Here is a 24,564-nt window from a genome sequence, read left to right on the forward strand (position 1 = left end):
AGCCCAAGCGCCCAGCAGGGTCCTTCTCCCCCCACAGAGAGCCTGGGCACTTTTCTTAGTAAATTTATTCACAAAAAGTTCCTGCCTGGGGGGTGGCTCCGGGATTTATTTACAGCCTTACTGTGTGCACAAAGCCCCCCACTGTGCCAGAACAGCAGGGGTAGGGGCCACGCCAGGCCCCTCCCCCCCATACCCAGCGATGGGCAGGCCAGGCCCCTTGCCCCTGTCCAGCGGGTCGGCGCGTCTCATCTTCCCCCAGGCACTGGTGAGCAGGTGGACTGCCCATCCCCCACACCGCCTCCAGGCCTATGGGGGGCTGAGGATCCCCGAGAGCCGGGCTCAGTCTCTGAGGTAAGAGGGTTGTGGCGCAGGCGCCAGGGTCCAACACTTCATTGTTTCTTCCCGTGGTGGTCGTCCAGCTCGTAGAAGAGCACATAGCCCTCGCTAGACTGCACCTGGTTCTCGCTGAGTGGGGACACGCTGCAGGGAAGAGATGGCGTTAGCTCTGCACCCAGCCTGGCCTAGCCCGCGAGCGCCCCCCCCAGGGCCAGGGCCATGCACTGCAGGCTAAGCCAAAGTGCCAGCGAAAGCACTGTGTGCCATCCACACAGCAGCAGCTGCCAGCAGCACTGTGTGCCATCACTGCCCAGGGAGCAGGCTTGGCTGCCCCAGGGCAGGGGGTTCTCAGCTTTCAGAGCAGTTTAGTCAGCCAGTGCACCAGAGAGAGAGGGAGCCCTGGAGCCAGCCAGCAGGCAAAGGGCAGCCCCTTCCAGGAACGCCTGTCATCGGTGCAGGGCCTAGGAATGCCCAATGGGCACAGGACCCCACTATACCAGGGCTGGACCTCCCTCCTTGCAGCACGTCCCAGTATCACACCCAGACACAGACCCGCAGCTATAGGCCCACTGGCCTCCTCTAGGGGATTCAGGATCTCACCCTGCGCCCACCCCAGTGCCATGGCTGCAGGAGCACCCTGCCCCCCACATACCGGGAATCGTTGTAGACCCGCCAGCCGGACTGGTCCCTGCAGAAGGCGGTGTAGTGACCATAGTGCACGCTGCCCGAGTGATTGCACAGGGCGTAGAGGTTATACACCGGGCTCCCTGCAACACACAACAGCTCAGGCCTCGGCACGCAGCCCCCGGGGCATTCCCCCAGCCCCCCCACCACTCCCCAAGCTCTTTCCCCTCCCCCCCCCGGAGTCCTGACCACTTCCCCAGAGCCTTCTCCAGGTAGCCCCCTGGGCATTCTCCCAGCCCCCAGAGAGTCCTCACCAGGCAGCCACACCTCAGCGCTCCCCCAGCCCCCCCAACTCCCCTTCTCCCCCAAGTCCTGACCACTCCCCCAGAGTCCTCACCACTCCCCCAGCCCCCCACACTGCCCTGCCTCCTGCCCCCCACCCGTGAGTCCTGACCACTCCCCCAGAGACTTCTCCACGCAGCCCCCAGGGCACTCCCCCAGCCCCCCCAGAGCCCTCACCGCTCCCCCAGCTCCCCCCCCTCCCCTGAGTTCTGACCACTCCCCCAGCCCCCTGCACTCCCCCAAAGCCTTCTCCATGCAGCCCCCGGCACTCCCCCAGGCCCCCAGAGCCCTCACCATGCAGCCACACCCCAGCACTCCCCCAACCCCTCCCACTAGGGATGTAAAATGTTAACCGGTTAACCAGTAAGTAGTAGCCTTACCGGTTAACCCTGCACTGTCTGGCCGGAGCAGCCGCAACCACACTGGCCAGATCGATCTCAGCCCCAGCTGCTTAATTAGTTAACCATTTAAACAAAACATTTTAATAGTTTAAACGGTTAACTTATAAAACGGTATTTACATCCCTACCCTCCACAGCCTTCTCCACGCAGCCACCCCTCTGACACACCTCCTCCTCCCCTCCAAGAGCCCTTTGCAGGCAGTGAACCCCCTTGCTTACCCCAGAGCCCCTGCCATAGAGAGAGGCCACCCCCGCTAACTCCCTGCGTGTGTCGAGCAGTTCCTGGCTGGGTTCCAGCCTCGCTCTAGGTGGAAGGTCTGGCATCCCCTTCCCTAGCACAGGATCTGCCTCAGCCTTCTGCAAAGCTAGGCCCAGCTAGCGGAGCCAGCAGGGGTCAAGACGCCATGCCCTGGGGGCAGCCAAGCCTGCCCGCCTCTGAGCCTGGCTGACACTGCCCTTCTGCCCCATGCCTGGCTGCACCCACTTGCAGTCCCAGATTCTCAGCCCAGGATGGTGGTTCTGGGAAGAGTGTGGGCTGAGCACAGGCCAGGGAGGCAGAACATCTGGGATTTAACCTCGGCTCCAACCGAGTTCTTTTGCAGCTTTGGGTAAACTGCGTCCCCTGTGCCGCAGTTTCCCCACCTCCAGAAACGGAAGGAGGATGCTCCACTCCTCTAGGGCGTGCTGTGGGGGAGCGCTGCCTGTCTGCTCAGCACCATTCCCAGCCACGGGCCAGGTACAACCAGAGTGAGCTGCCAGCAGCAGTGCAGGGAGTCCCTCCCCGGGTGTCTGCAGAGCCCTAAGGAGGATGCTCAGTGCCCACGGAGCTGGTTCCCCCAGAACCCACCCAGCTCCTAGGAAATGGGGCTGAACTGTCTGGATTTGGCCTGGGCGGAGTCCATCCCCCAGAGCTCCATGGCAAACACTTTCATTGAACTGCTGGCTCCCTTCAGCTCCTCCCTCCCACTCTCCTCAGCCCCCTCAGTTCCCTTCAGCCCCTCCCTCCCCCTCACCAGAGCCCCATCTGCTCCCCATTCCCTTCTGCCCCTCCCCGCTCACAAGGGCCCCCCCATTCCCATCGCCTCACTCCCTTCAGCCCCTCCCTCCCCGTCACCAGAGCCCCACCTGCTCCCCATTCCCTTCTGCCCCTCCCCGCTCACAAGGGCCCCCCCATTCCCCTCGCCTCACTCCCTTCAGCCCCTCCCTCCCCGTCACCAGAGCCCCGCCTACTCCCTTCTGCCCCTCCCCCCTCACAAGGGCTCCATCTGCTCTCTGCTCCCTTCAGCCCCTCCCTCCTCCTCACCAAGGCCCCACCCTCTCCCCATTCCCTTCAGCCTGGGTTACCATATTTTAAAATGACAAAAAGAGGACACTCCAAGGAGCCCCGCCCCAGCCCCAGCCCCAACTCCGCCCCCTTCCCCACCCCAACTCCGCCCATTTCCCAAAGTCTCCGCCCCTTCCCATGAACGCTCCGCCCCCCTGCTCCTCCCCCTCCCCTGCTTCCCGCGAATCAAATGTTCGTGGGAAGCCTGAAACAGGCAGGCAGCAGGTAAGCTGGGGCGGGGGGGGGGGGGCGCGCGGGGAGGCGTGGACCAGTCTGGCCCCCCAGCCAAGCGGCTCTGGCCTGGCTCGGCTCGGGCCCTGGGGCGCCGGCCCCGGTTCAGGCCGAGCGCCCCAGCCCCGCCGGCTCCAGCTTGGCTCAGGCCCCGGGACACGGGCACCAGCCCCGGCCGAGCGGCTCCGGGGCACCAGCCCTGGTTCCAGCCGAGAGCACTGGCCCTGGTTGAGCGGCTCCAGCCCACCCCAGCCCCGGCGGTTGCTGCTCGGCTCAGGCCCCAGGGCACCGGCCCGTCCGGCACCAGCCCCAGCACCGGCCCCGGCTGAGCGGCGGCGGCCGGCGGCCAAGCACCGCCAGCCCCCGCAGCTCCGGCTCCGATCCAAGGCCCACGACCCCTCCCTATTTTCCCAGACATGTCCGGCTTTTTGGAATTTCCCCCTGGACGGGGATTTGACTACCAAAAATCCGGACATGTCCGGGAAAATCCGGACGTATGGTAACCCTACTTCAGCCTCTCCCTCCCTCCTCACCCAGGGCTGGTGCTACCATTAAGGCAAACTAGGCGGTTGCCTAGGGCCCCAAGATTTGGGGGCACCAAAAAGCGGTGCCCCCCCCCTTTTTTTTTACAGCGTTCCTATGTCCCCTCCCCGAGCACGCGGTCGCTGCTCCACTTCTTCTGCCTCCCAGGCTTGCAGCGCCAATCAGCTGTTTGGCGCCGCAAGCCTGGGAGAGGAGGAGAATTAGAGCGGGGCCGGCGTGCTCAGGGAGGAGGCGGAGCAGAGGTGAGCTGGGGTGAGGAGCTGCCGCATGGCTCCCTGGGCCGGGGGGGTGGGGAGCAGCCGCATGGGTGCCTCAGGGCGGGGGAGGGGAGCTGCTGCGGGGCTCCCCACCCCAGCTCACCTCTGCTACGCCCCCTCCCCAAGCACGCCGTCGCTGCTCCACTTCTCCCGCCTCCCAGGCTTATGGCGCCAATCAGCTGTTTGGCGCCGCAAGCCTGGGAGGGGAGGAGAATTAGAGCAGGGGTGGCAAGCTCGGGGAGGAGGCGGAGCAAAGGTGAGCTGGGGTGGGGAGCTGCCACACGGCTCCCCGGGGGCGGGGGAGCTGCCGTGGGGGGGGGCGAGGAGCTGCTGCAGGGCTGGGGGGGCCGGGGGTGGGACGCAAGGTGGAAGTTTCGCCAAGGGCGCGAAACTTCCTTGCACCAGAACTGTCCTCACTAGGGCCCCATCTGCTCCCTTCAGCCCCTCCCTCCTCACCAGGGCCCTGCCCACTGCACATGCCAATAGCACAAGCCATGGGCATGGGCCAGGTGTGGGGTATTAGCTGCGGGCTGTTAGCCTTTCAGCCCTGCTCTGCGCCCCACTGGAGCCACCCCAGGGGCCTGCCGGCCAAGGTGGTTTGGGGCGAATGCCTACAGCAGCTGGTCGAGCAATGCGAGAGTCTCCCTTCCCAAGAACAAGGTCAGGAGCCTGTGTGCGCCCCACCCCAGCCAGGGCCCTGCAAGATCTGGCTCGGGGGGAGAGCGCAGGACATGCCAGGTGGGCTGGTGCCAGGACACCTACCAGCCTTCTCACTGGCAAACTCCTTCAGGTTGAGTCGCTGCAGAGGGAAGTCTACGAAGACAGAGCATTTCTTGATGGAGTACCGGGTGGTGGAGAACCTGTTCAGGTCTGGCCAGCGGAGCAGCAGGGTTAAGGGAGGTAACGGGCAAGGGGACCAAGAGGTAGGGGTGGCCTTTGTCCTGATGGGGAGGATGGCTTGTAGCCTGCAGGAACTTGCGCTAGCCTACCTCCTCGGGATCCAGCACATCCCTCTCTACACTGCATGCTGCCAGTGCTAGGGACACACCCACAGCTACCTGGGCCACAGATCCCGGCCAGGCACCGAGCAGACATCTGCCACCCAGGCTCTACCACGTCCACGTTTGCTGTGTCCTGCACTACTAGTCCCCACCCCTCCAGTGCTGGGACGCTGTCAGGAAGCCCAGCCAGACGCAGGGCTGCAGAACACCATGTGCTGGGTAAGGCCAGGCCTGTGGACCATGGGGCCAGCAATAGCCAGTACCCAAGGAGTCGCACCTCAGCTAATCCCAACATCCCCAGATGCTGAACAGGGCCGAGCCAGGGCTGAATGGGCCACCCAAAGGCAAAAGGCTTCGGCCCCTTCCTCCCCTCCCCCCAGAGCACTCCCACACCACAGCAGACAGGATACGCAGCACCAGGATGCGGGGGAAGCGCTGGATGGTCAGTTTCTTGGTGCTTCTCGTCCTCTGCCGGCACTTGTCACAGACCTGCTCCAAGGCACAGGACAGCCCAGCTCAGAGTGTGCAGGGGAGGAGGCCAAGCTGTGCTGATGCTCCAGCCCCGCTGTGGCTGGCACAGCCAGACCCAGAGCCTCCTGGCTCAGTTACACCAGTGCCAGCTGCCCTCCCACGTCCCTGCATGAGCTGCAGGCTCCTGGTGCTTTTCTGTCAAGGCTCCAAGCAGCCTCCTACCGTCCCTCCCTGCTCGCCCCCTTCCCAGTCACGCTCCCCTCCACCTGGTGCCTGGATCTCAGCCTCCAAGCACCCCAGCTGGTGCTGCACCAGTTACTGCCCTACAGAGGCGGTAGTGATGCTGGAGCCCTCTGCAGCCTGACCTGGTCCAGCTCCTAGTGCCCCGCCCCATCTGGGATGTTCCTCGCAGCCCTGTGGGATGGAGAGGTTAAGGCCCCCCAAGCACAGCGGGGCAAGGGCCCCTCCCTACACACCCAACGGGGTGGGGCCTCTGGCCCTTCCCTTACCGGAGCGTTCTCGGAATCCAGCTCCTCCTCCTTGGTGAAAAGGCTGAAGCAGTCGAGGAGAGAGACCTTCCCACCGGCAAAGCCTTTCTGCAAGGGAGAGCAGGGGAGGGGCGCACAGGGTCAGAGCAGGGGCGGGGGCTCAGCCCTGACAGGGAGAGGTGTGCGGAGTCAGGGCAGGGGGGCTTGCATGGAGGGGAGGGACAGACCAGAGAGGGGGCTCAGCCCCCCGAGGGCACTGTCTGCGCGAGGCTGGCTCAGCTCGTCACTCTGATGGGCAAAGAGGGGGCAGCCCTGCGCTGCTCCAGGAGCAAGGAGGGGCAGCAGGTGTGCCAGGGCGCAGGGAGGCTGCAGCAGGGGAGTGGGCACACGCACAACCCTCGCTGGGCTGGGAGGAAGCATGCCCCCCCCACACACACACACACAGTCCCTAGGCCAGGGCGGTGCTATGCATCCAGCCATGGGCGGCAGGTATCATAGGCCAGAGGAGGCTGTGCCTCCCCAATTAGCCTGGCGTGGCCCCGCCCACGCTCTGCCCCCACGTCCCTTCCTGCAGTTCCTTCCCGCTCTCCCGTAGCCCAGGCTGACTGTGGCTGGGGCAGGCCACCGGGACTCGGGGCGGGTGGTGCTGGGACCGTGCTACTCGGCACTCCGGGGCTGGGGCCCGCCCAGCGCGCTGGGGCCGGGGCCGAGCCGCCTGACGCTCAGGGGGCTGGGACTGCGCCCGGAGCTCTGGGTCTGGGGGCACTTGGGCAGCCCGGGGCTGGGAGGCCAGAGTGAGGGTGCTCTGGGCTCCTGCAGGTGGAGCAGGGAAAGGGGAGGGCGAGGAACAGGGCCTTGGGCAGAAGGGAAGGGGCCGGTAGCTAGCCTCCCCCAACGGCCGGTTTACCAGCCACCCATGCATCCAGCTGCTGACAAGAGGATGAACCAGAACAGAGGGGGCAGCGGGTCTCTCCCCGTGCACCCCAGCCAGGATGGGCTGGCCCAGCCCCCACAGCCCCTACCTTTGGGATGGGGAGGGAGAGGTCACAGAAGACTTCGAAGGTGGTGGAGCGGTAGCCACAGGCCTGACACTTGAGGCAGCTTTTCAACTGGCCGACAAAGAGATCTGGGAGGGAGACGGGACAGGGTGAGCACGTGTCTCCCCCACCCCGCGCCCCCTGCTCAGTGCCCGCTGCCAGCCCAGCTTGTCCTGGGACCAAGTATGCCCCTGACAGGAGCCAAGGGGACACGCGGCTCCTCCCCTCGCTCCAAGGTAGCTGTGAGTGCCAGTGCCCAGAGGGTCGCCCCAGCACCGCCGTACCCAGGGGCCCAGACCCAGCCAATGCCAGCTGAGCTGCTGGGTGTCAGTGGCTGGAGCACTGTCCAGTGCCCCAGCCAGGTTCCGTCACCAGTGGCTGCTCCACGCCAGACTGTGCTAGAGATGGGAGAGGGGACGTGTGTGCCTCTCCCCTCCCCCAGGGGCTTGGATCCTGCCCATGCCACCTGGGAAAGGGGCAACACTCCAGAGTTTGTGCCCATCTGGGGCTCGTCTGCTGGCTTGGTTAGACCCAGCCTTCCCCTGCCCATCACCCTGCTCCAGGGAGGGGCAGGATGCTGTGCACTTAGAGCCCCAGCACATGCCGAGATCAAAGCCCCATCCTCTTGCACAGGGGGCTGGAGGGAGATACAGTCCTGGCAGAGTCTGCCTGTCCCAGTCAGGGCTCTCCTCTGACTCAGCCCCCAGCAGCGGGCCCAAGGAAGGGGGTGGGCATGGAGCCATACCTCCATCAGAGCCCCCAGCCGCAGGCCCAGAGGGACTGGACGGAGGGGATAGAGGGGTGGGAGTGGAGCCTACACTTCCATCAGAGCCCCCAGCCGCAGGCCCAGAGGGGGGGTGGGGCATGGAGCCATACCTCCATCAGAGCCCCCAGCCGCAGGCCCAGAGGGACTGGACGGAGGGGATAGAGGGGTGGGAGTGGAGCCTACACTTCCATCAGAGCCCCCAGCCGCAGGCCCAGAGGGACTGGGCGGAGAGGATAGAGGGGTGGGAGAGGAACCTACACTTCCATCAGAGCCTCCAGCTGTAGGGCCAGAGGGATTGAGTGGGGGGAGGGCATGGACAGCGGGTATAAAAGCGGAAGCTCCTGAGAAGTGGGAGGGCCACCGCACTCCACCCCGAGGCCTCACTGGGCCTCTTCCCCTGTGGCCTCCCTAGCACTGTGCGGGGCCACAGACCCAGCAGCAGTACCCCTCCCCCACTTCTAGGGAACCTCTCACACTCGCTCCCAGCCTCCCCAAAGGCCAGAGTCAGGTGCTGCCTATGGGGGAGGGGAGGCCATACGCCCATCAGAGCCCCCAGCCCTGGGGCCAGACAGGGAAGTTGTGCTCACCCACTATCTTGCTGTCCTCTCTCTCCAGGTAGTGCTTCCACATCTGGTTGGCTCGTTCGTCATCACTAGGAGGGAGACAATAGTGGGGGGCTGCTGAGGGAGGAACCCCAAGGGCAGCTCCCTCCACGCACCAGCCTGGGCTCTCCGCAGCCCCTTTGCGAGGCAGCCAGGGGCGGGGTTGTGCCTTGGGGGCTCCTATCCTGCTAGCAGGGCTGAGACTCCCCAAACTCCTCCCCCCAGGCCCCGAGCAGGCAGCCCCCGGGCTGAGAGCAGACCACGTGCTATTGTCAATCTCCTCCCCACCTGCCCCCTTGCCCCCGCCGCAGGCTCCCTGCCCCCTGGGCGACAATGCAGCTGCTGGGAGGGGAGCCTGGGAACCCTACGCTCCAAATCTACTGAGAGCTGCCTGCTGGCCCTGGGGCTCTCGCCGCTCCTGTCCCCGGAGCCTAAGCCAAGGTCAGACTAACCAGACCCAGCCAGGACAGTGGCCAGGATCCCGCCCCCAGCCCCAGCCGCGCAGCGACGGAGTCCTTGCCAAGGGCAGTCCTGCTGCTTTCAGACCCTCAGTGCAGGGCTACAAGGATCAGCTCACAACATGAGCCACATTTCGCTGCGTCCCTGCGAGTCGCAGCCCCTGACCAGCTCGGCCTGTTCACCTCAGGGGGTCCGAGTCCTCTAGCACCGAGGGCCATTTGGTATCAGAGAGGATGCTGGGAGTTTTGCGCCCCTTCCTGTTGATCTCCACGTGCAGCCGGTCCATGAAAAACTTCAGGAACTCCTGGGCATCCTGCTGGCTAGAGACAGGAATGGCCAGTCAGCCCCACCCCACCCTTCAAGAGCTTCCACACACTGCGTCCTCTACCCCAGACCCACATCCTCAACACACTGGGTCCCCAGCCCCCTCCACACACCTTATCCCCAGCCTTAGCCCTGTCCCCAGCCCCCTCCACACACTCGGTCCCCTCCCCCAGCCCCCGCACCCTCCACACACTGCGTCCCCTTCCCCAGCCCTGCCCCCCAGCCCCCTCCACACACTGGGTTCCTCCCCCAGCCCTGCCCCCCAGGACCCTCTACACAATGGGTCCCTCCCCTGGCTTCAGTTCTACCACCCAGGACTGTCCACATTCAGGGTCCCCTCCCCTGGCCCCACAGCTCTCCACACTCAAAGTTCATCAGCAGTGGGGCTTTCCCTGCAGCTCTGACAGCCAGGCTCTGACCCCAGTACTGCTGCTGTTGGCCCCCCCTCACTCAGCACATCACCCTACCAAGGCAGAGGAGCGGAGCTCCGGCAGGCCGCTGCGGGAAGGGACTGTCAGGCAGGACCCAGAGGAGGTCCTGGCTGCTCTGCACAGACCTGACATCGCAGGGATCCCATGCCCTGGCCAGACCGGTTCCTCCCAGGTGCACACTATGCTGGCTGCTAAACTCTGCCCAGAAGTGGCTGCATTCCCATGGTGCTCTGGGAGAAGGGGTCCAGGGCGCACATAGAGCCCTCTCACCTGTAGCCTGTGAAGGACGGGACGTATTTCTGAAAGACGGCTTTGAAGCGCCCAGGGTTCACAGCTTCGGTGGAGTCTGGGTGCCACAGGGAATTGATGACATCTGCAAATGCTGAGGGGAGACAAGCCACCAGCCACGTTACCCCGCCTGCACCGCCCCGCAGCCAGCTCACTCACCCCAGCTGGCATGGCAGCCATGGGGCAGGATTCCCTGCCTCTGGGGAGGGGCCAAGCTCCAACTGGACCGTGCTGGAGCAGCCCTGGGGGCAGGGGGGGAGGGGGAAGCAGGAAATATCCCCAGACCCACAGGGTATTGCTGCCCCCAAACCCCTGCATGTGGCACAGACTGGGGGACAGGGAGGGGTGAAGGAACAGCTAGATGGGGTCAAAGGGAGCGTAGGACAGTGAGCGGAGCCCAGGAGAAGTCAGGATGCCTGGATCCTACTCCTGACTCTGCCACCAAGATCTCTCCCCCATGCTTCGTGACGGCCCTCCAGCCTTGCCCTTGCCTTGCAGTGCCCAGAGCGATACGGACACGCTCAGCACTCAGGGCCCATCCTCCATACACCTGTGCCCACCCCGCTCCCATGCTGGGCACAGTACCAGTACTGCCACGGCAGGGAATTCGGCCCCGCTGCTTATGTAACCGACTTTCCAGCTGGCCTCACTTCAGCAGGGTGCTTACATAACCCTGGTCACTGGCGCGGGGATTAGCTCCCACGGCAGCCAGACCCAGGCCCCAGGGAGCTCCTGGGCAGCGAGCCAGCTGTGTGAGCACAGGGCTGGGGAGCAGCAGGGAGGCGTCCGGCCAGCTCACCTACCTTCCGTGAGCTCCTGCTGGGCCCGCGAGGCGCCGGGCTGCTCCTGGAGGAACTCCTTGCGCAGGCAGTAGTCACGCAGAGGCTTGGTGCTGCTCAGGCACTGGAGCACAGCGTTCATGAAGCACTGCAGGGGCACAGGTAGGCAGTCACAGCGGGTCCCACACCCCAGGCACTGGCTCCCCTGGCCGTCTGCATGCAGCACCTGGGCAGCTGGGATTGGCCAGCCCAGGAGGGGCTGTAGTTCCTACTGGACAGGAGCCATGGAGAGCGGCGAGCCCACAGAGTGCAGGCAAGTGGGCACTGGGACCCACCGTTACCCCTCACAGCCAGCTCACCCTGCCAAGCTCTGCTCCAAGCATCCCCCTCCAAACCCGGCCATGCTGACAGCCACAAGAGGGTGCTCTTGAAGCCACAGATCTCTTGCCACTGTGCAGAGACCAGGCTGGCTGGCAGCAGATGTAGCAGGGGCACCAATGGGCTCCCAAAGGAGGGGGCCACCCGCAGTGAAGCGGATCAATGCTGGTGATGGGGAGGAGGGTCTCTAGAGATCAAACCCCCCAACACCACCAGGAAGACAGTCACTGGCCATGTGCAGCTGCTCAACCACCTCCCCAGCTAGACTCAAGCTGCCGCTACTCATTGCTGCACCAGGGACTCTTGGAGCCTCTCACACAACACAGGGAGAACTTGGCTCAGCCAAACCCCTGCCACCTGGGCTACAGGAGAATCTCCATCAGCAGCACAGGGCCTCTGACACACAGCAGTGACACGGTGCTAGACACAGCAGGGTTTGGGCAGAGGGCCAGAAAGCCCCCAGAGCAGCCTGGGATGGTTTAGTGCCCTCCAGCGCCGGGGCTGCAGGGAACAGCGCAGAGGAAACAAGCCTAGGGGGTGCAAGGGGAACCACAGCTGGGTGGGAAAGGTGGCTGCAGGTGTCAGCTCCACTCACAACACAACTGCTGGCTCCTCCATGAACACAGGCACGGCCCTTTGATTGGACTCAACGGGGTCTTTGTATGGGCACGTGCAGGCTCTGGCCCACCATACTGCTGGCAGTAACAGGCGCAGCCCCTGATCACCGCCCCCATCCACCTGTCCCAGCCCAAGGGCTCCGGGAGCCCATCTGCACTGCTGGGGAAAGGCTGCTGCACTCCCAATCCCACCCAGATTAAAGCAGGCAGGCAGGCGCTGGCTCAGAGATAGCGGCAGTGGGAGAACAGTGCACGGTGAGCAGTATTCCAAGGGTGCTCATCGCATCAGGGAAGGGACAGACCCGGGAACACCGAGGAAGGGATGACTGGGGGAGGTTACATAGACCATGATGACATTAGACTCGTGTGGGAAACTACAGCACTCAGCGACCTCAGATCTCCTTGGCGGGGCACCCCCAAGGGAAGGGGCACCCCCACATAGCACACCAGGGAATCATGGCCCCAGTCATGTAGAAACCAGGCAGCCCAGGTCTCCATTCTCTGCACTTTGCGTCACTGACACAAGTACAAAGCGGGTGTGAAACACCATGGTGCAGTGCTAATCTTGCCCTGGTGTGAACAATGGTGACGGCTGCACAGGGAGAATCAGGCCTGAATTGGGCACAGCAGAGGGGGGTGCAATGTGGGGAGGACGTGCTACCTTGAGTCTTCCCAATTCCAGCCCCTCTGCATGTCAAACGCTTTCCCAGGCACCAACTGATATTTTTGACACCATCAAACACAGGCTATTGGCTTTTCAGAAAGCCTTCTACAGGGGACATCCTGTCTCCCAGCGTCTGTGTGTGTGTGGGGGGTGTCCCGCTGCCCAGGGTTCCCCAGCACTGAACGCTGGGTGCTTACCGTGTTGCCAAGATTGCGGAGTCCGATGTGCCCAGAGCCCAGGAGGAGGGTGTGGTGTGTCTGAGAAGACGAGAGAGAGACGGGATGAACACCTGGGAAAGGGACTGCAAAGCATGAGCAGGAAGAGACCGTGCCGTAATACTGTAAATAGGTTGATCTCTACCTCATGTCTCCCCAGGAGGATGGCCACACATGGCCAGCCCATCCATACACACAGCCAGCCCAACCCATTCCCTCCACACACACATGCACACAGCCAACTCATGGCCCCCAGAGGCTGGAGGTGTCCCACTGCCTACAGCCAGCAGAAGGAAGAGCACGGGGCATTACCTCACTGGTCATCAGCAGCAGCCCCATCACTGCCGTGTGCACCACCGACTCCGAGATATCCGCCCCCTTGCCCTGCAGCTCTCGTTTGGTGGCCAACGTGCGGTGCAGCTTTCGAGGCAGCTCCACCAGGGTGGCTCCCTGCAGGCCTGGCATGGCTCCTGCCGCACGGAGGAGCAGGCAGCCGGAGCGCTGAGCTTGCCTTGCGGCACCAACTGAAGGGACCACAGGGCCCTCCCTCTGCCTCTATAAACCATCAGCTCATTAGCTGATCCGATTTCCCCTGGCTATTCCGGGCCCTGCTCGAGGCTCATCTCTGTGGGATTAATTAGCAAGGAGTGCTACTTTGGGGACAATGGGTGTTTGAAGAACCATGGAACAGAGAAGGAAAATACAACCAAACACTCAACGACCATGGGCAGGCACAACACACTCCTAGAAGGGATGGGGGAGAAACCAGCTACCCCGGCTGACCTGTCTCAGGGCTGCCATAGTGCACTGGATTGCTAGGTGGGCACATGCCAAGCTTCTGCACAGCCGGGTAGCCCTGCCCAGGGCGACAGGCCATGCCTAGTGGTCAGCCCCACGCCTGTGCTAAGACAGATTACTTAAGAGATTTCCTAGAAGGAACTGATTACACTTCCAGCCAGTGCCTGGTGGACACACCTGGGAGGTTCTTTTGCTAGGGAAGATGAGGAGCTGCAGGCAGGGGCTGAGGGGAAGGTCTGGGTCAGGCCATGGGGGAATCCCAAAGCTGGTAGCTCAAGATTTGAGTGAGCATTTGGACAGTTTTGGACACTTTGGTCACCTGGGGCAGAGCCTTGGACATCAGATCTGTTGTAGGGGACACTCCCGCAGTAGCCAGAGAGATTGAGGGGCCATTGCTGACCTCTGTGGTTTTGCACATCACTCACCGCCCCCCCATCACACATCCCAGAGTCTCCTGGATGAGCAATCCAACAATTGTCGGGGCATCTGTTAACTTCACACGCAATCCCACTAGCTAGATGCCTTCACTGAAACCACGAGCTGGTTCTCCGCCCCTCCCACCCCGAGGGCCCCCCAGCCGATGGAGCGCTGGATGCAGTTCCTGGAGCAGCCAAAGTCGCTGCTGCGAGGCAAGTCAGGGCCCAGAGGGATATCATCCACGCTGGGACTGCTTGCTTGCTGGCATGCCATGCTCCTGCTCAGCAGAGCCAGAGACCCCCCCAGACTTCCCACAGGCCCGGCGACTAAATTCTGATGCAGCCCAGTCCCCACAGGCTTGCAAGTGTATGAGGGCAGATAGGAGGACGCTGAAAGCATGGTGTGGTGGAAGGATGCTCCTGGGAGAAGCACGGCCAGGCAAGGGACTCGAAAAATCACTCCACCTCCAAGTCCCAGCTGCCAACCTTGCTGAGGCATATCACCCTCCCGCCAACCCAGCACACCCGGCTAGTCTGCCTCCCGGCAGCGTCGTTCTGACAGCAGCAACTCTGTCGCTAGCTCTATGGGAGGCAGAGTGCCCAGCTGGACGGGCAGACCGGGAGAGTCCATGGTGGTGCTGGCTTTCCACTTGCCTGCTCAGCAGGTTGAAGCCGGAATCACTGCGACCACAAGTTCATTTTCCCAGGATCCCACCCACAAGGTGCTGGGTTCTCATGGAACGAGGAGGCTGGGGGCAGCTTGGGGGAAAACCACAGAGCACCAGGGCTCAAGGGGGAGCCTTTGGCCTAGACTCCACCATAGAAAGTAAGGGCTGGGGCAAGATGGGAGCAAGCCCCCCTCCCCCTTGAGGAAGCCCCAGATTGGAGCCCCCAGACATCAGGCCAGGTACTGCCACTCTCTAGCAGTCTGCAGTAACGAGGCTCATCCACCCCAGCAGGCCTGGGAGCAGAGCACAGGGAGGATGGCAACGCAGAGTGCTACCCGCCCCGCTCAGTAGATGTCAAACAGCAATTACAGCAGACACCTTCTTGTCGGGCCTGCTCGGAGCTGGAGGCGGTACCTTGCCCTGGGGTGGGCTCCCAGCCACTGGGACATCCTGGGGGTGCACGTACTCGGAGACCTGAGGATCGGGGGGGTGAGTCCTGGTGCAGCCCTCAGTGCGGACAGAGAGCAGTGTGCCTGCGGGCCTCCCATCCAGCCCAGGAGACACATTGACCCTCCTGAGCGAGGAGCTCCGCTGGAGAGCCAAGGGCCCCGGGCCCAACTTCTGGCTGCAGGACGGGCTGCGGTCCCGGAGCACCAGGCGACTGAGCACCATGCTCAGCTCCTCCCCTCGCCCCCCCACTTGGCTCAGGTCTCCGATGCTGATAGATTTGGAGCGGGCGAGGTTGTTTCTCCTACGCTCAGAGTCTCGTTCCACCAGCAACACTCCTGATGGCAGGGAGAAGGAGGCGCTGCCTGACATGGTGCCAGGCTGTGGGGAGTTGGGCACCTTGACCGCATGGTCAGCCTTCACTGGCCCTCGCCTGGGCACCGAGCCCCGCAGCTGGTCGCTGCGCTTCGAAGCACGGCCCCTTTCAAGCTCCTGCTTCTTCCCCCGATCGTCCAGCGGGCTGGGCCGGGGAGGCAGCGGGCGAAGCTTGGGAGCCATGGAGAGCCCATTGGCCAGTGCAGGGGAGACTGAGGTGTGGCGTTCCTGGCTCACGGCCCGGTGTCCATTCAGGAGCTTGGTGGTGGCCTTGGGCTGCGATGTGATGACCTGCTCTCTAGCCCGGCTGACCCGGTGTTCAGAGGCTTGGGGCATCGTAGAGACAATGAAGAGGAGAATCCTGGGGAGACAGGAGAAAGACGAGTCAGCGCAGCGGACCAAAGCCAGTGTCACTCAAATGGAGCCCAGCTATCAGGAGGCAGGACTCCAGGCTGCCAATCCCAGCTCCAGGAGGGCAGTGTGGTCTAGTGGGTTCAGCAAGGGAATGGGAGACCAGGCTCCTGGATTCCAGCGCCGACTCCCTGTGTAACTTGGGTGGATTCTCTGGAATTCGAAGCTGGCTAGCTGCATTATGGAAAGCAGAAACCTTCCTCTGCAGCATCAGGTACTGGCCACGGCTGAGGCGCAGATGCTGGGCTGCAGGGACCGGGGCTCTGAGGCAGCACAACCAGACATACCTCTCACAATCTGCAAGCGTCTCTTCCCCACCAGCGCCAAGCTCACACCCCTCCACGGTGGCTGTCCAGGTGGAGATTCCCATTGGCTGGGGCCCTAGAACACAAGACAGGATGATCCAGGAACAAGCTCCTATGGCAGTTTCATCCAGGACTAAGTTCTGGCCACCAGAATCTCTGGGAAACCCTCTGAAAGGCAACAGAGCCCAGCCCAGAGCATCTCAAACTGGTCCATGTCACAAGGGAAAGGGAGGAAGGGTCTGCAGTGAGACAGGCCCCATGGGACTCCACCCACCAGAGTAGGATACTGCACATCTGGGTGGGAAATGATGCGGTATCCTCAGGAGGGCAACAGGTGGTGCTGCTAGTGGAGAGAGAAAGCTGGGCACAGGCTCTCCCTATCCCACAATGCACCAGCACCATCACACAGCAGAGCCAGGAGTGACTGCGCCTAGCTAGAGGCGGCATCACGCCATCTACCCCCCTTGCCGCTCTGCTTCGAGGACAGTCTCCTGAGACGGCCTTTTACTCCCCTTTCAGCAGGTTTTCAAGGGAGAGAGTTAATGGGCTCTGGTGCCTTCCAGCCAAGACCACCAAGCTCCAGGCAGGTGTAACTAAGGTTATGTCAACGCTGCAATGAAAACCCCCGGCCGGCCTGTGCCAACTGACTCAGGCTAAGGTGCTGTTTAATTGCAGTGTAGATGTTCAGGCTCGGGCTGGAGCCCTGGCTCTAGGACCCTGCGAGGTGAGAGGGACCCAGAGCTGAGGCTGCAGCCCAAGCCCAAACATTTACACCGCAGTTAACAAGCTCTTAGCCTGAGCCCTGTGAGCTCAAGTCAGCTGGCACGGGCCAGCCATGCGTGTCTAATCACAGGACTGACATACCCTCCGAGGCCTGTGCATTGCTGCAATTACTGAGCAGGAACCTGCACCACATGGGGATCAATGGGGGCCTTGTGTCAGTCTGACAGAGAGGCCAAGGGCTGAACGGGCCCTGGTGACCAGACTCCGCTCCTGCAGGGGTCTCTCCATGGCATGGCTAAAGCCTGTCAGCGGTCCCAGTTTGCTCTCCCTTCAGACTTTTCCCCACACGGTGCTACTGTCAAACCCCCTCACCTCTCACTCAACTGAGCTGAGGGATTTGGGCGAGTGAGGCTCTCACTGTTCGCTAACTACGGAGGTGATTAGGGTGAGTCACTGAGCCTCTAGTCAGGACGTGGGTTGCCAGTTACTCCCACCAACCGCCTCTGGCAGGGGCTGGGCTTTGCCAGTGCAGAGCTCATAACCAGAAGCAGTGCTCATATCTGGCAAAGAAACTTACTGATTCCCCACCCCCACTCTCTAGAACAGGAGCACTGGCCCATTCCTGCCTTCTGGCATCCGGCACAGAACAGTGGAGAGGGCACAGACCCCACACAATGAAGCCAGCCAATACTTGGCACATAGGATCGAAGAGAGCTAGAAGCCTTAATTAGGGTCCATCGGCACAATTCTGTACACTGTCGTTAACTGGCTGATGTGTACGCATAATGCTGCCATCTTCTGCATGGAATCAGACCTACTCAGCTGTGTGTCATAGGCCCGATATTCACAAAAGCTAATGGGGATTCCCTTTTAACTCAAATAACAGAGGTCTATGCTTTTGGAGCAGGAGGATCAGTGTTTTTTCTATCCCTGATGTCATCATGACGTTCCTACCGGTCCAGCATAATGGCAATTGGGAAGCCACAAACGTGTCACAATAGCAAATCTCCACAATACATATTGAGATAAGAGGAGCACGATTCGTTTGTGATTTGCTTCAGAAAAAACAGCACAGGCCCCTGCTACTGCTCAATGGCCTCAAGACAAAGTATGTGGCATTTCAGAAAGGGAAAGCACAGGGGAGTGCCATGAACTGGGACACCAGGCCAGGGCTTCAGAGCAGCTGGCCAGTCAAAGCCAAGTCATGTGACACTTCCCCTTGCAAGTAGGATGGCGCAGTGCGCAGACTCTGCCCATCTGAGCATGGCATTGGTCAAGTTGCCAGGAGCCCAAGGGCTGCCCAAAATGTGAATAAAATGGAGAAAGCTGCATCCGCCTTCCATCTTATACAGAGAGGTGCTGCCCACAGTGACTACAGATCCCAGCATGCAGTGCTCCCTCTCAATCTAAGCAGCCATGCTGCATGGCTGGCTGGGACCAGTAGTCTCTTCAGGCCGCACTTCCATGGACAGCGCCAGACAGCAAAGACTTTTCATTTCCCAGACAGCAAGGACTTTTCATCTCCTGAGCAATCTCTGTACGGATCACTCAAATAAAGAACATTTCTTTTCAAAACTTTCTGTGATGTTCCCCCACCAGCCACACTCACCTCCGTCATTCCTCATCCTACCCAGTTCACCCACCCCTTGCTGCCAGCCAGCCAGCCTGCCCCTTGCCTGAAGGGAGAGAACCCAAGTACAAGGGGCAGGGCAGTGTCCTTGTGCAGAGCCCAGCTACTGATCATTCCAGCATTCCCTCACCCTGCCCCCCAAACCACATCTACTCTATGTGACCTCCAGCTCCCTGTTAGTCTCAAAGGTGCCACAGGACCCTCTGTTGCTTTTTACAGATTCAGACTAACACGGCTACCCCTCTGATACTCCAGCTCCCTAGAGACCCCCTACAGCGCAGCCCCCTATACACCATTCCATAACCCTATGCAGAGGAATCTATCCATCATCCCACAGCCCCTAGAGAGAGAGCAGTTACCCCTATATACAGCCCATAAATAAATATATATATATATATATATTACACCCCCATATGGAGGCCCCAAACCTCACTCCCTTATATACAGCCCCCTATATATACACATTATCCCCTATATGCAGGCCCCAACCCCCTATAGAGTAACCCCCTATATACAGCCTCCCATACATACATTATCCCCTATATGCAGGCCCCAACCCCCTATAGAGTAACTCCCATATATACATTACACCCTATATGCAGGCCCCAGCCCCAAGAGAGTAATCCCCATATACAGCCCCCCTATATACCTCACCCCCATCCCTACAGCCCGAGGAAACCCCCCTAACACCACATACCATGGAGGGTGCCCACCCCCTCCGAGGCCCTGGGAGGTGGGTCGGACCCTACCTCCTGCAGGACGCCATAGCAACAACTCCCGCACCAGAAGCCGCCATCTTTGTTTCTGTCCCCGCTGCCCGGCTACAAGTTACTTCGGTCGACTCATGGCGCATGCGCTGACATCCGCAGCCCCTCTGCTTCTTGGCCCAGTCTGCGCGTGCGTCACCGTCCTGCTCTAGTGACACATCCCGTCGCCATGGAGGCAGAGAGGCGTCCCCCCCACCCTTAAAGAGACAGTAGCACCAACAGGGAAAGTTACTGTAGGATCGCCGAGGCTCCGGCTGCTGCTGTCCAAGGGGGCTTTGGCACCCGATTATCGTCACAAGCCCCCCCCAGTCTGAGACATGCGAGGGGGGCACCTGTGCTGGGGGCACAGGATATACCACATCCCCTGGGGGGACGCCTGTGCTGGGGGGGCAGGGCACGTCCCTGGTGGGGACTACTGTTCTTGGGGCTTAGGGGACACACCTCGGTGCTAACCCTAACCATGTCCTTTGGGGACCCCTGTGCTGGGGGTACTGGACATACCACATCCTGTGAGGCCCCCTGTGCTGGGAGGTATGGGACACACTACATCTATGCTACCAGGGTGGGGAGATGCAGCACTAGATGTGTAAGTAAAAGGGTTAAGCCAGCCTGGCCACTGAGGACATGTCTCTTGGCATACTTATAGGATACATTGGCATGTCCCATACCCAGGGCCAGATCTAGGCACCAGCAAAACAAGCTGGTGCTTGGGGTGGCACATTTTTAGGGGCGGCATGGCCGGCGCCAGAATGCCGCCCCTGCCACCCCTAAAAATGTGCCCCGGTTGCCCTAGCTCACCTCCGCTGCCGCCGCCGCTCGCGCACCACTGCTCGCCCTCCCTCCCAGGCTCTCAAACCTGGTAGGGAGGGGAAGATCCCGAGTGGCCGCGGCATGCGAAACAGCTGATTCGCGTGCCGCTGCTCCCCTTCCCTCCCAGGCTCTAGACTTCGAGTGGCCGCGGCCTGCGCGCTGCTTCTCCCCCTCCCTCCGAGGCTTGAAAGCCTGGGGGGAGGAGGCAGGGCTGGGGATTTGGGGAATGGGCAGAGTTGAGGCAGGGCCAGGGGGTGGGGTAAGAAAAAAACGGGGAGGCGGCCAAAATTGATTTTGCTTGGGGCGGCAAAAATCCTAGAGCCGGCCCTGCCCGTACCCCCTCCCAAAGGGGTCCCCAGGGATATGGCGGGGAAATACTATACTAGTGATCAATGGTTCCATGTCTAGTTGGCAGTCGGTTTCAAGTGGAGTGCCCAAGGGTCGGTCCTGGGGCCGGTTTTGTTCAATATCTTCATTAATGATCTGGAGGATGGCGTGGACTGCACTCTCAGCAAGTTTGCAGATGACACTAAACTGGGAGGAATGGTAGATATGCCGGAGGGTAGGGATAGGATACAGAGGGACCTAGACAAATTAGAGGATTGGGCCAAAAGAAACCTGATGAGGTTCAACAAGGACAAGTGCAGAGTCCTGCACTTAGGATGGAAGAATCCCATTCACTGTTACAGACTAGGGACCAAGTGGCTAGGCAGCAGTTCTGCAGAAAAGGACCTAGGGGTTACAGTGGACGAGAAGCTGGATATGAATCAACAGTGTGCCCTTGTTGCCAAGAAGGCTAACGGCATTTTGGGTATTGCCAGCAGATCAAGGGACATGATCGTTGCCCTCTATTCGACATTGGTGAGGCCTCACCTGGAGTACTGTGTCCAGTTTTGGGCCCCGCACTACAAGAAGGATGTGGAAAAATTCTAAAGAGTCCAGTGGAGGACAACAAAAATGATTAGGTTGCTGAAGCACATGAGTTATGAAGAGAGGCTGAGGGAACTGGGATTGTTTAGTCTGCAGAAGAGAAGAATGAGGGGGAATTTGATAGCTGCTTTCAACTACCTGAAAGGGAGTTCCAAAGAGGATGGATCTAGACTGTTCTCAGTGGTACCAGGTGACAGAACAAGGAGTAATGGTCACAAGTTGCAGTGAGGGAGGTTTAGGTTGGATATTAGGAAAAACTTTTTCACTCGGAGGGTGGTGAAGCACTGGAATGGGTTACCTAGGGAGGTGGTGGAATCTCCTTCCTTAGAGGTTTTTAAGGTCAGGCTTGACAAAGTCCTGGCTGGGGTGATTTAGTTCGGATTAGGTCCTGCTTTGAGCAGGGGGTTGGACTAGATGAGCTCCTGAGGTCCCTTCCAACCCTGATATTCTATGATTCTATACACTAAACTTGTGCATGTCTGAGATCCGCTCATGGCTGAAGAAGAGCTGGCTGAAGCTGAATTCGAGGAGGACAGAGGTGGTGCTAGTGCAGAGGACAGTATTTTGCAGAGCTTGCAGCCACGGTGCAGTCTCCTTTGACTGAAGGGTCACATCTGCAATTGGCTAATTCCGTCTGTCAACTTAGGAGTACTCTTGGGTTCCTTGCTGACGTTGAGTGCTCACATAGGAACTGCCCAAGTAACACTTTCCACCATCTCTGGTTGGCTGGGAGACTCTGTTCCACCTTGGCAGATGATGACCTGATCTAAATTATTCACGTCTTCGTCACCTCTCAGCCGGATGGCAGCCAGGTGATAGGCTGGGCATGAAGGCTTTGGCACTCAGGAAACTCCAACTGGTACAGAACATTGCAGCCACGTCTCTTCAGCAGCACAGGCTGCCACAAGCACATCATATCCGTCCTCTGCTCCCTATGCCGGTTGCCACAGAAAATCAGACCAAGTTCGAGGTTGCGGTCTTTATCTTCAAAGTGCTACATGCCCTGGGCCCAGAATACTTAAAGACCGTTAAGAGCTCCAGGACGAAGACTGTGGTCAACAACTTCACTCCTCTGGCTCAGTGGAGCTCTCAACTATAAAAGTAAAGCTTGTCTGGGCAAGAGACAGAACTTTCTCCAGGGCTGCCCTGAGACTGTGAATGAATTCCCCTGAGAACTAAGAAACGTCACAAACCATGTCACTTTCCACTCCAAGTGCGAGGCATATTTCTTTGCCCCGCCTTCTCTAACAGAAACACATGGCAACAGGTATAGTTATAAATGGTAATAATCATAACCATCAAATAAAATTTAAAAGAAAGCCTATGAAAACAAGACTCCTCTGCACATGCTTCTCCTTCTGGGCAGAGAAGGAAAGACCAAGCAATGGGTAACACATGTCGGTTACAGTGCAAACTTCTGGTGCTGATCAATGGATATTTATAGTTTCAACAAACACCTGTTTGATATTTCTGTGAGTTATAATTCTGAAGAGCTCATGCTGCTGGCCCCACACACACATCAATATCCCTTTGTACCACACTGAAACAGCAGTATATGGGGGCTGTGAAATTGCCAAAAAGCCTCTCCCCTGTTCCACAAACACTGCCCTGCAGACAGTTATCCCCATTACTGTGAGACTTTAACACTATCAGCACTTTCTGTAACAAGGAAGAGAGAGTGTGCTGTGGGAAGGGGGTGTATTGCGGGGGAGGGGGCTGGGGGGGTGGAGATGATCCATAATGCAGCCATTCAGAATGGATATAATGCTTTTTCTCTGTGTTTTATACACACGACTTCAGTGGCTGGAAGCTGAAGCTAGACAAATTGAGATGGAAATCAGCCGTACATTTTTAACAGTGTGAGTAAATTAACCATTAGAACAGCGTACCAAGATTTGTGGTGGATTCTCCATCACTGGCCATTTTAAAATGAAGATTGGATTTTTTTTAAAACCCGCGTTCTCTAGTTCAAAATACGTTATTTTGGGGCAGGTCTCTGGCCTGTGTTATCCAGGAGGGCAGACTAGATGATCACAGTGGTCCCTTCTGGCCTTGGAATCTATAAATCCATGAAAACAGGTCTGTATGTTCCCATGGAGAACTGCTGCTTGGTGATCCCAGATACAGCTGAAGATGCCAGAGAAAAACCAACTGCTTCTTCAAGGAACTTTTCTTAGGCGTTTGGGCCAGTTAAATAAACGGATAATCTGCAATTCTCTTTCCCATTTGTTAGTTTGCAGCCACACAATAAGGGAACCTGATTGTGTATTTCCAGTATGTTTGGGTGCATGATGTAGCTGTGCAATAAAGCACTGGCTGGTCTGAATGTATCTAGGCTTCAAGTGGCTTATCTGTGTAATAGGATCCATGTTCAGGGAAGTTCTCTGGCCCCTGTTCTGCTGGTGCTGGAGGTCAGGCTAGATGATCACAATGGTCCCTTCTGGCCTTAAACTATGAATCTCAGTTACTTTGAATATCTGTTTAGCTGTTTTGGGAAGGGAGAGGAATGGGGTACAGCAGTGGCTCTCAACCTTTCCAGACTACTGTACCCCTTTCAGGAGTCTGATTTGTCTTGCTGACTGCCAAGTTTCACCTCATTTAAAAATGACTTGCTTACAAAATCAGACATAAAATACGAAAGTGTCACAGCCACTATTACTGAAACATTGCTGACTTTCTCATTAAACCAACTGGAATAGAAATATTGTACTTACATTTCAGTGTATAGTATACAGAGCAGTATAAACAAGTCATTGTCTGCATGAAATGAAATGTTGCCTGTTGTAAAACTAGGCAAATATCTAGATGAGTTGATGTACCCACTGGAAGACCTCTGCATATCCCGGGTTGAGAACCACTGGGGTATGGGTTGGTGGCATGTGTGTGGGTGTTTATGGCTTTAAAAGTAAGCTAACTAGTGTCATGTGAAAACCTGGACATTTTCCCCAATTCCCTCCCCCTTAAGGACAAAGTGAGCACCTGCAGACACTTAGTGATGTTTACTCTGCACCAGTAAGAATGAATCAAATGATTTTAATAAAATTATCCTGTTTGCGTGGCTTTTAGCTGTAACAATTTAAAATGTAGCTGTATTACAAGTACTTTCTCCATTCCTGGGTATAAAGGGTTAATCAGAACATAAAAAAGCATATTTACTTTGACAATACATGTGCTTTCTTTTGGGCTTTAAAATCAGGTATAAAGCACTGGTCTGATGTGAGAAAACTGATGCCAAAGTCCTTTCAGGACCTATATCCCCCAAGTTCCTGTGGCCAAAGGGCTAGGTACATTATCCTGCTGTGTCTGAAGTGAACTAAAGACGGGAACCTGTTTGGCATGTTTGTGGCTGCACCCAACACATGCATGTTATCGCTTCGATTGCAAAAACATAAACCATCGATAGAGGCAGAATACAAGAATCAAAAGAAATGGAGTGACCTACTGCCTGTATTAGAGGAGCAGTTGACCTGTTTGAGGAAAGCTGGGAAAAATGGGATGATCTGATTTTAAAAATTGATAGACAGAACTTTTACAAATCCCTATGAATATCTACTTGAACACATAACTACAGCGCCTCCGTGCTGCCATATTCCCTATTTGTTATATTGGTTTCCTCTCTTTTAATACTTAAGAATGCCAACACTTCGGTTTATCTTTAAATACAAAGCCTACCCTTTGCTTTCTAAGAAAAAATGTGTAACAAAAAT

General features: G+C 58.8%; 1 protein-coding gene across 5 annotated transcripts; it reads right to left on the reverse strand.

Annotated features, from left to right (window-relative positions):
- Positions 1-305: 305 nt before the first annotated feature.
- Positions 306-19,203, reverse strand: USP21 (ubiquitin specific peptidase 21). Of its 5 annotated transcripts, none has more exons than XM_054011352.1 (14): positions 19,100-19,151; positions 15,980-16,073; positions 14,829-15,642; positions 12,560-12,619; positions 10,728-10,851; positions 9,907-10,018; positions 9,064-9,201; positions 8,408-8,472; positions 7,040-7,143; positions 6,039-6,125; positions 5,469-5,547; positions 4,820-4,927; positions 989-1,103; positions 306-480 (listed from the first exon to the last, which is right to left on the reverse strand). In XM_054011352.1, the coding sequence occupies exons 2-14, from the start codon at positions 16,060-16,062 to the stop codon at positions 390-392; spliced, it is 1,980 nt and encodes a 659-aa protein (XP_053867327.1). In that variant the 5' UTR covers positions 16,063-16,073; positions 19,100-19,151; the 3' UTR covers positions 306-389. The 5 variants fall into 5 exon arrangements, with proteins under 5 accessions (XP_053867327.1, XP_053867328.1, XP_053867326.1 ...); XM_054011353.1 differs by having other exon boundaries at positions 14,874-15,642; positions 19,048-19,130; XM_054011351.1 differs by lacking the exon at positions 15,980-16,073 and having other exon boundaries at positions 19,100-19,203.
- Between the last annotated feature and the right edge of the window lie 5,361 nt (positions 19,204-24,564).

The sequence above is a fragment of the Malaclemys terrapin genome, chromosome 21 (assembly GCF_027887155.1).
Source record: "Malaclemys terrapin pileata isolate rMalTer1 chromosome 21, rMalTer1.hap1, whole genome shotgun sequence".
In the NCBI taxonomy this organism is placed as follows: domain Eukaryota; kingdom Metazoa; phylum Chordata; order Testudines; family Emydidae; genus Malaclemys; species Malaclemys terrapin.

Coding starts and splice junctions, on each gene's coding strand:
- USP21 (XM_054011351.1), bottom strand. CDS start 19,203: ATGCGCCATGAGTCGACCGAAGTAACTTGTAGCCGGGCAGCGGGGACA. Junction 6,126..7,039: donor TCTCCCTCCCCATCCCAAAG/GTAGGGGCTGTG, acceptor TCTCCCTTGCAG/AAAGGCTTTGCCGGTGGGAA. Junction 4,928..5,468: donor CCCCCGCATCCTGGTGCTGC/GTATCCTGTCTG, acceptor TCCGCTGGCCAG/ACCTGAACAGGTTCTCCACC.